Genomic DNA, 9,930 nt, shown 5'->3' with positions numbered 1-9,930 from the left:
CAACATCATTTTTTTCTCTTTTTTATTAAAAAAAACCTAAATTAAGCCCGAAAACTAAACTTTTAAAATTGAGAAGAAATCAAACTTAATACTATGATTTTTGAGAAAAGAAATTTGGGACTAAATGTGGCAATGTATTTTATTTTAAAATAAAAAAAGTAATGTTTTTGTTGTAAAAAATGATATTGTGAAAAGGTTGTTAACATCAAGATTTCATATATGATTATTTCTGTTTTGTATGGTCATTAATCGTAAAATTGAATTGGATGGTAAAATCTTATCAAATGTATTTTAAAACATAAAAACATATTTTCATCCATTTGTTAACCCTTCAGTTAACAATAAATAGTTTAAAACCTTTAAAAAAATACATATTTAATACATCATTTCATGGTAAACAATTCAAAATTGAGATTCTACGTAGTAATTCCAAGGAAAAAATATATTAAGTTTTTCTTTAAAAGAAAAAAAAAAATATGAACCTACTTTTCACGTTTTATGTGATTATTTTACATTAAAAAAACAACGGTCACCTTGATATATATGACACCCATATATTTAATGAATAAGTTATATAAATAAAATATATAAGTATTATGTTGTTTTTAAGAATAATAACTTGATAACATGACACATTAATATATTTTCATGACACGTCATTTCTCATATTGATATCCTCATCCAATATATTCCTCACATAGTCACATGTTATTTTATATATATATATATATATATATATATATATATATATATATATATATATATATATATATATATATATATATATATATATATATAAAGCATTTCCTTTCTTAAACTTTTTATTCATGGGTTTACCATTTTCTTTGATAATACTCATAATAGTGTGTCAAAAGGTACCATATCGAGGCATGAACAATATGGAAGACAGGAAGAGCAACTAGGAAAATCAAAATGGATTTGAGCATTTCCTTGTTAAATAAAGAGGTGTAGGTTTTATTAAAACTGTTCCTTCCATAAAAATAAAAGGGATTTTTATTTTGTCTCTATTAATAGTAGTAAGCGATCACATACGAACTTTCTGAAATATAACTTCTAACCATTTTATGGATTTATGTACATGTTTTCTAGCAAAATCAGCTGGAATAGCTCAGTTGGTTAGAGCGTGTGGCTGTTAACCACAAGGTCGGAGGTTCAACCCCTCCTTCTAGCGATTTTATTGTGTTTGTCTTCTAAATCAAACAACTATATATATATGTATGTTTTTTTTTTTTTAAATTAATAATTGTGAAACAAAACAAAGAATATATAATTTGAATTATTAATTATAACATCATCCAATTACAAGTGTAAGAAAGAGTGTTGCTTATTTCACTAACTATAAACCAAACACATAACCCACAACCTCCTTCAACTCTCTCTTTCTCTATCTTATCCCCCATTGCTCATTCTCTTTCTTCGAAGAAAAAAAAAAACCCATTAATTTCAAGATCACACATACATTTGGCCCAAAAATACTTGCATAACATGATAAAGTTAAAAACTTTAAAGATCTTTATTAGTCACACCTTGTTGCATGTCTCAAGAAGATGATGATTCCAATAGATTTTGAATTTTGAATGTCTTTCTCTTTATAATCAAAGAAACAATTCAAGAATTCAGTAACCAAAATGGAAATACTTTTGGATATGATGAAAACAATAGTTGATATTTGAAAATAACATTAAAATATCCACATGAATAGTTTTAAATCAATTAATAATAACTAGGTGGGGAACCCCCGCGTTGCGGGGATCGGATGCGATAATTTTTTCTGTTGTTTGTTGTTTGTAAATGTTAGTTGACGAACTATTTTTTTGTAGTTTGAGTATTGTTTTGTTGTCGGTTTGCCAAATACCTCTTAAGTGGCATTATCAAATTAATGTCTTTTTTCTCCCTTTGCAAGTTGCAAATGCAACTTAAACTATTTATCGAAATATATACTTCATGGGTTTATTGTTTGGTTAATGGGATAAGATTGGGGTGGTGACGACGTCTTCGGGTTTTTTTTGTACCTGGATTGTATTTGTTGAACTACTTTGAGTATAAAGAATGTAAATAAATACATAAACGAATAAATAGATGTTGTAGCTCTTTTCGTTCTAACAGAATCTATTATTTATGTTATTAATGTTATTTGGGGTGTTTCCTCAATTTTATTAAAACAGCCTAATCTTACAACAAATTTCTAATTAAATGAAAGATAATTTACAACCCAATAAACAAAACCCTTTGAAAGCAGGAAACGAAAATAAAACTTAGCTACAAAATTTCTTATCAGGACTATGCCATTTCAGATTCCAAATCTTCCCAGAAAGTTGTTCCAGGTTCATGCAAATCCAATTTCTAGCACCTGTTACAAATCTACAAAGGAAGATATGTTTCTTTTTTGTATTGAAATCAAGATACATTTATTAAGATAGGAAAGTTACCTTTTGCTCTTCTTTGAGGTACAAAACCTTCAACTTTGGCATAAACCTTTTTAGTTATCTTCGTTGCTTCATCATCGTGTGGTGGGGCCGTAGACACAAAGGCAATAAACCACACCCGCTCATCATTTTGCACAATAAATTTGAAACATTAGGGATACTTTTGTCCAAAACTGTTAAAAAAAATAAGTAACTATAAAAACAGTATGCAAGGGTAGTTTCATCAAAAATTGTTAAATTCAATTTTTTTAAGTATAAAAATATTATGCAGGGGCATTTTTGTCGAAAACTATTAAAATCAAATTTTTTTAACTATAAAAATAGTATGCAGGAGCAGTTTCGTCCAAAACTATTAAAATCATTTTTTTAAAAGTTTAAAAATGGTATGTAGGGGCAGTTTGGTAAAAAAACAGTATGTATGATGAAGTTAAAACCTAGATCCTTCATAATCAATATATTTTGATGATATGAAATCATAAATTTACCTATTTGCATACATGATACATACACACAGTTGCAATCAGTTGAAGAAAAAACTAAAAAATGATGTTAAAATAATATGTTAAATAATCGTTTCTTAGCATAACAAATCAAGAAAATGATACCTACAATCAGAAATTAATTACTAACTAGAAGAAAGGCACAGATTTTAATACTAAAGATGAAAAGCGAGCTTCCAATACTCTTCAATACTATTGGTCTAACAACCAAGTGTTTGACAGATGTGTGATTTTTTTTTGTCTAAGTCATTAAAGACATACAAAGACAAATTTATGCTTTTTGGTTAGTTTCTCCATAGAAGAGATTTAGAATCGTGTTTATAGCATTCATCATTTAATCTATTTCAATTCTAAACATAAAAAACTGCATATTCTTTTACTGCATACACTGTCCCATTTCAAACCTAGATTCTACATACACTTGTCCCATGTCCTACGTGTCTCAACCTTAGTCATGGTTGCTTCATATGGATTCACCAAAGGTGCTACCCTGAAAGCACCTATATTTTCAGTTCAATATAATCAAATTAAAAAAAGTATTTGATTTAAAAAATGGTGAAATACCTGCAATTCTATCAGGAATGTACTTGAGTGCAGCCCATGTATGTATGCTTCCACCTGAGTATCCAACTATCGAAAACTTACGATAAATTAAACTTATACTTTGTCCAAATATTCTCCTATTTGAATGCTTCCATGAAGAAAAAAAGTGAATGATAATACCAATCGTCCATTGTTGCCACTAACTCCAACTCAGATAACATAAGCCTCTTTGAACCCATTGTTGAACAATAACTCTGGCTACCTTCATGGAGTTACCATTAAAACTACCTTACAAAAAAAACAAAGGAATCATATACTGATCAAACTTCTCAACTATAGAAAAGATAAAAGACTCACAGCCAACATAATCATTTTCCAATGAAATGAAATAGTATATACAAATACTTTATAAGGAGGATCAAACTTCTTATTCTCTATTTTAATTTCAAGTTGAAAGCATCAATAACAGATATGCCCTTGTAAGAGATGAAGTACCATGTCGCTATTCAACAACCCTGATGATATTAATCCAAGAAATTAATGTCAATCCTCATCTTATTCAAACTGCAACATGAGATAAACTCATTAAAATAACCAAAAAAATAAAGGAATTGAGATGAAACCAATTCACACTTGAATAAACACCAAAACCAAAAGATAATACAGTGAAGTTGGCATGATTTACCTGGTCGGTCACTGCTGTAGGAGTATCTATGTCTTCAGTATAGAGTCCCTTAAATACAGATGAAAAAATGTCATCTCTCCCTGCCAAAAAAATCTTCCATAGTAACAAACTATTAAGGATTTTTCTATTATTAGATGGTCAAAAACACAATCAACAGGTACTGATTCATTTTCAGTATGTATTGAAAAAAAACGGAAAAACTAACAAAAAAACTGTAAACGAACCTTGTGTTTGAAGTGGGTCTTTGGAACATGTTCTTGGGATAACATCTCACACCAAGTCGATTAATTAAGTCTAATTTGTTATCACTGCCAATGTAATAGAAAAAGAAATCGATGAAATTAGCAGATGAAGAATGAAATTAGAAACAAAGACAGTCACCTGTTTTTGCCCTAGAAATGGAAAGAAAGCCACAAACAACGATTTGAAATAGATCCACTTCTGATGGTTTAGATCCAAAACGGTATTTGCAACCTCAATCTCATTGGCCTTGAAGTCTTCTTGTAGAACATATTGCATCATTGCAAAGCAGAAATTGCAATCTACAGTCAAACATGGGATGCATCAAGCATATGTCAATGTTAAATACAATTACACAATAGTTGCAACTCAAAGAAAGTGTAGTAATTCACCTGTACAGTTTCATCATAAGTAAATTGAGGGAGTCATTTTTCCATTTCATCTAAAGGAAATTAATAGCCTCTTGCTCTTTCAATCCAACACTTGTTTCCTACAAAAAAAAATTCAAAAGCTACATTAGATAACAAATTTATATCTTTTTCTAAATCCATTACAAAATTCCACACATCTAATATCCAAAGAAGTGACCTGCTGGATCACATTTGAAGAGTTTAGACCCATTCTCATCATCAATACCCAACAACATAGCCACTGAAGTTCAAACAAATCAATAAAATCATGCACATTCACAAAAATAAGCAACTAATAACAACTTCACATCTAGAAACTAACCTACTCCTAGTGGTCTCATGTAAGCATGTTAAGTATAAACTTGTGATTTGTCAGCAATCCTGCAACATATAGATTTATCAACATAAAAAATGATATGACATAATCTGATAAACGGAACTCAAAAAAGTTGTAGGATTAATACCATCTTGCTAATACATAAACAGCCATCTCATAGCCATATTTACAACGAAACTCAGCTACTTTATTTCTTGGCTATGGAACCAATGTCTTTGCATCAACTAAAAATATGTACAAAACATTATTTATTAGTTATTATTCTTGCCTTACACAATTACTTTTCACGTTTTATGTGATTATTTTATGATTAAAATAAAAAACAACAACAACAACAACAACAACAACAACGGTCACCTTGATATATTTGACACCCAAATATTTAACGAATAACTTATATAAATAAAAGATATAAGTATTATGTTGTTTTTAAGAATGATAACTTGATAACATGACACATTAATATATTTTCATGACACTTGATTTCTCATATTGATATCCACATACAATATATTCCACACATGATATATATATATATATATATATATATATATATATATATATATATATATATATATATATATATATATATATATATATATATATATATAACACTTCCTTTCTTAAACTTTTATTCACGGTTTTACCATTTTCTTTGATAATACTCATAATATTGTGTCAAAAGCCTACCAAGATCGAGGCATGAACAATAAGGAAGAGGACTGGGAAAATCAAAAGTGGATTTGAGCATTTCTTTGTTAAATAAAGAGGTGTAGGTTTTATTAAAACTGTTCCTTCCATAAAATAAAAGGGATTTTTATTTTGTCTCTATAATTAATAGTAGTAAGCAATCACATATGCACTTTCTGAAATATAACTTCTAACCATTTTATGGATTCATGTACATGTTTTCTAACCAAATCAGCTGGAATAGCTCAGTTGGTTAGAGCGTCTGCTTTTTTTAAATTAATAATTGTGAAACGAAACAAAGAATATATAATTTGAATTATTAATTATAACATCATCCAATTACAAATGTAAGAAAGAGTGTTGCTTATTTCACTAACTATAAACCAAACACATAACCCACAACAACCTTCAACTCTCTCTTTCTCTATCTTATCCCCCATTGCTCATTCTCTTTCTTCTGAAAAAAAAAAAAAAACCCCATTAATTTCACAAGATCACACATACATTTGGCCCAAAAACACTTGCATAACATGATAAAGTTAAAAACTTTAAAGATCTTTATTAGTCACACCTTGTTGTGTCTCTCAAGAAGACGATGATTCCAACAGATTTTGAATGTCTTTCTGTTTAGAATCAAAGAAACAATTCAAGAATTCAATAACCAAAATTCCCAAATATAAAAAAATGGAAATACTTTTGGATTTTTTTTGAATACTAACCTCGAATTCAAGAGGTGGGGTTTTAGGGGCATATCTTTGGATAACTTTTCCTTGTTTGTTAACTAAAAACTTTGTGAAATTCCATTTGATTCCATCAACCAAGAATCCACCTTTTTCTGATTTTAGAAACTTGTATAGGGGTGATGCATTGTTCCCATTAACCTCAACCTGCAATGATCCAAGAATGTATTTCCTTTAAATTTACAAATTCGCCCCTCTATCCGATAAAAAATGTAACAATTTCTTGAGATATCAAAACACCTTGTCAAATATCGGGAACTCGGCTTTAAATTTAGTGCACACTGTATCCTGAATTTCCTCATTTGTCCCTGGTTCTTGCCAAAGAAATTGGTTGCAAGGAAAAGCCAAGATTTCAAAATCTGCCAACAATATGAAAAGTCAAATAATCAAAACCATGAAAAAGTCAAAGTAAAAAAAGTAAATATGAATCTACTTCATGCACAATACCATAAACATACCTTGATCTTTGTATTTTTGGTACAATATATTCAATTCTTTGTAGTTTGACTCGGTCAATCCACTGTCGAAATAAACAAATGATTATATATTAAAATTAGCCAAAAGATAGTTGTGTTTTGTGATTATTGAATAACGAATGGATTCATTAATTGAAGTGTATTTTGAACATCAGAAATTGCAAAGTCAACTTTAGGCTCTGCAAATTCATGTTTTAACAATATTTAAAATAACATAGTTAACAATTCTTTCCTGAATACAAATACAAATTCTTTTCTTCTACTCAAAAGGAACTAAATCTTGTTGATTTAGAAGTAAAAGATGACTAATTTTCCCTCAAAAGTCAAATATGGAATGTAGATGGTGATAATAATAATAGTCTTAAAGTCGAAATACAATAATACATATTAAATAAAATATGAGATGAAATCCATGTGGATACCCTCAACTACCATCCATCTGTTTTAATTATAATTTAGAACATCATGGTGAACATGGGCACAATAAATACAGCCAAAATGATGCGATATCTTCAAGAACTAAATCAAGAATTTCTATACCAATCTATGAACCAAAAAATCATCAATCTTATCGAATCAAGATTTGTTTCACCTTTTTTTTTTTTAATAAAATGTTTTCATGAGGGCAATTCATCACGTATCATATAACCTTTGAACCAAGATCTTTACAATATCACATATAAAACACAAAACAGTTTCTATTTAATGGCTACTAACAAGTTTCAAATCAATAAACTCTACAATATCGACAAACATATCAGAGAAATGAGCTATTGTTGAAGCAGAAATTGAAGTTCTTTACCATTTTGATGCAACGTTGACAATTAAGAGAACCTTTCCACTGTATGAGCTCAAATGCACCTCATTTCCACGAATATCCTGAAACATCGAATTTCGTCAGAAGCTTTAAATAAAACATATAAAAATTGAGAAGAAAATGAATCAAATATATATTCCTTCCATTCAAAGGGGAATAAAGAGATAAAGTTTGAATTTTTTGAATCCAAATCTAGTAATTTCATATCCGAAATTGATATGAATCTTGAGGTAAAAGTAAACAGAACTGCATTGATATGTGAGGCCTGTTATATGGTTTAAATCGATTGTCATATACCCATCAAATTTGAAGGGATTGATCATCAATTTTGAAGTTGAAATTGAGTTGGTTTGGACTACGCAACCAGGAATTGTTGGATATTTAGAGAAAACGAGAACCATGAAATCCCAAAATCAGATATCGTGTTTTTTAAGAACAACAAGAATATCGGAATGAAGAGAAGTGATTTTACCTTAACAGTAAAGTCGTGAACGGATTTGGGGGTTTCTTGAGTCATGTTTAGGGTGATGGAAGAAGACGGGTGTCTATAAAACAAGACGAATGCGAGACCAACAAGGAAAAAAGGTGTCAAATTCGTGACTGTTGTAGACGCCATTGACAGTCAGTTCCCGTATGCTTTTTATAAACAGAAATTGTGAGCAAACTCGTTGATGGTCAGTTCGTGCGCGCTTTTACCAAGTTTAGGTGTTGTTGCGGAAATTTTCAGTTATTTATTTATTTTATTTATTTGAAATAAAATTATGAAATATCCACACAATAAAAAAAATAAGATAACGTAACATGAAAAACTTCGTATTATTGATTATATTGAAATATTAAAAAAAAATAAAACGAAATGTCTGACTATAAAAAGGTGTTGTTGCGAAAATTTTCAATTTTTTATTTGAAATTAGATTATGACTTGCGTAAAATGTGGGGACGTATAAAGAATACATATAAAATTATAAAAAGTCGACACAATTAAAAAAAGAAAGTAACATAAAGAAACTTCGTGTTATTGATTATGTTGAAATACTTAAAAATGTAAAACGAAATGTCTGAGTATCGACCTCTTTATAAACAACATTTTTTTTTGTTTTATTTGTTGGATAACCTTCTTCTTCACATATGAGTACCTTCAAACCCTTTTTACTTGTCACGCGATAAACAACTACATACATATATTGACTATGAATGAAGACAGGTCTACGCAAATACAATCCAACGGTTGATAATGATTGGCATTGACTCTTGTTAATGGACATAGCAAAACCAACAGCTACGAGGAATTGCCTCTGCTGAAAACGGAAGGAGATTCTTTTATCAAACGAAATTAACTTCATGCGAGGTATGTAAACAGTCTCATTGAAGAATCTACCAGCTATAATTCGTGCCTCAATGACATGTTTTCCAAGACTAACTATTTGTAATAGCGTACTATTACACAGACCTTTGGTTTGGTCTGTTGGATTTGGTGTCTAAGCACATAACTATAATTGCTATAAACTTAAATTGATGGTAGCAAAATCCTTTTGGATTGCCCTCAAACCTAGCAATTGGACATGATGTTTTTTGGAGAGAAAGAGGTTGATTATTGATTAATAAATTGAAATAAATAATTTATTAATATATTATGAAAATAATTTATTAATTAGAAATAGTAATATTTTATTAATAATTAATAAGAAATTAATTGGAATTAATTTCGGGATTAATAGAATTAATTTAAAGTACAAGGTCTAAAGTGCAATTGTTCAATAGTTGAACAAAAGGCTCCAGAACCTTCCACACATAGGGTTGACGGTTTTTAGAGGCCTTTAGGGTTTCTGGAATTATCAGTGGAGGATAATTAGAAAGCTAGATAATTACCAATTCAAGATAATATTATTATATTGGTTTTGGACTTATCTAGGGTTTCCTAGTTACACTGTATAAGGACTCCTAGCCCTAGCATTTTCGACTACTCATTCTCTAAGAGAGATAGCCAAAATTCTAAGCCTTCCTCCTCCTCTCTCCATAATCTCCTTCTTGCTAGTGTGGGTGTA

At 29.5% G+C, this 9,930-nt stretch overlaps 1 protein-coding gene and 1 non-coding gene across 2 annotated transcripts; one reads left to right on the top strand and one right to left on the bottom strand.

Annotated features, from left to right (window-relative positions):
* The first annotated feature begins 1,118 nt into the window (after positions 1-1,118).
* Positions 1,119-1,192, top strand: TRNAN-GUU (transfer RNA asparagine (anticodon GUU)). Its single transcript has one exon. It is a non-coding gene; the product is annotated as a tRNA-Asn (tRNA).
* A 4,963-nt stretch (positions 1,193-6,155) lies between these two features.
* On the bottom strand, positions 6,156-8,568 carry LOC145001405 (putative glutathione peroxidase 2). The gene is made up of 7 exons (XM_078960781.1): positions 8,358-8,568; positions 7,871-7,947; positions 7,051-7,112; positions 6,833-6,951; positions 6,572-6,739; positions 6,424-6,475; positions 6,156-6,309 (listed from the first exon to the last, which is right to left on the bottom strand). The coding sequence occupies exons 1-6, from the start codon at positions 8,499-8,501 to the stop codon at positions 6,437-6,439; spliced, it is 609 nt and encodes a 202-aa protein (XP_078816907.1). The 5' UTR covers positions 8,502-8,568; the 3' UTR covers positions 6,156-6,309; positions 6,424-6,436.
* Positions 8,569-9,930: the final 1,362 nt, after the last annotated feature.

Source organism: Lactuca saligna, chromosome 6 (assembly GCF_052625555.1).
Source record: "Lactuca saligna cultivar CGN05327 chromosome 6, ASM5262555v1, whole genome shotgun sequence".
Lineage (NCBI taxonomy): Eukaryota > Viridiplantae > Streptophyta > Magnoliopsida > Asterales > Asteraceae > Lactuca > Lactuca saligna.
This window is presented reverse-complemented; position numbering and strand designations above follow the sequence as displayed.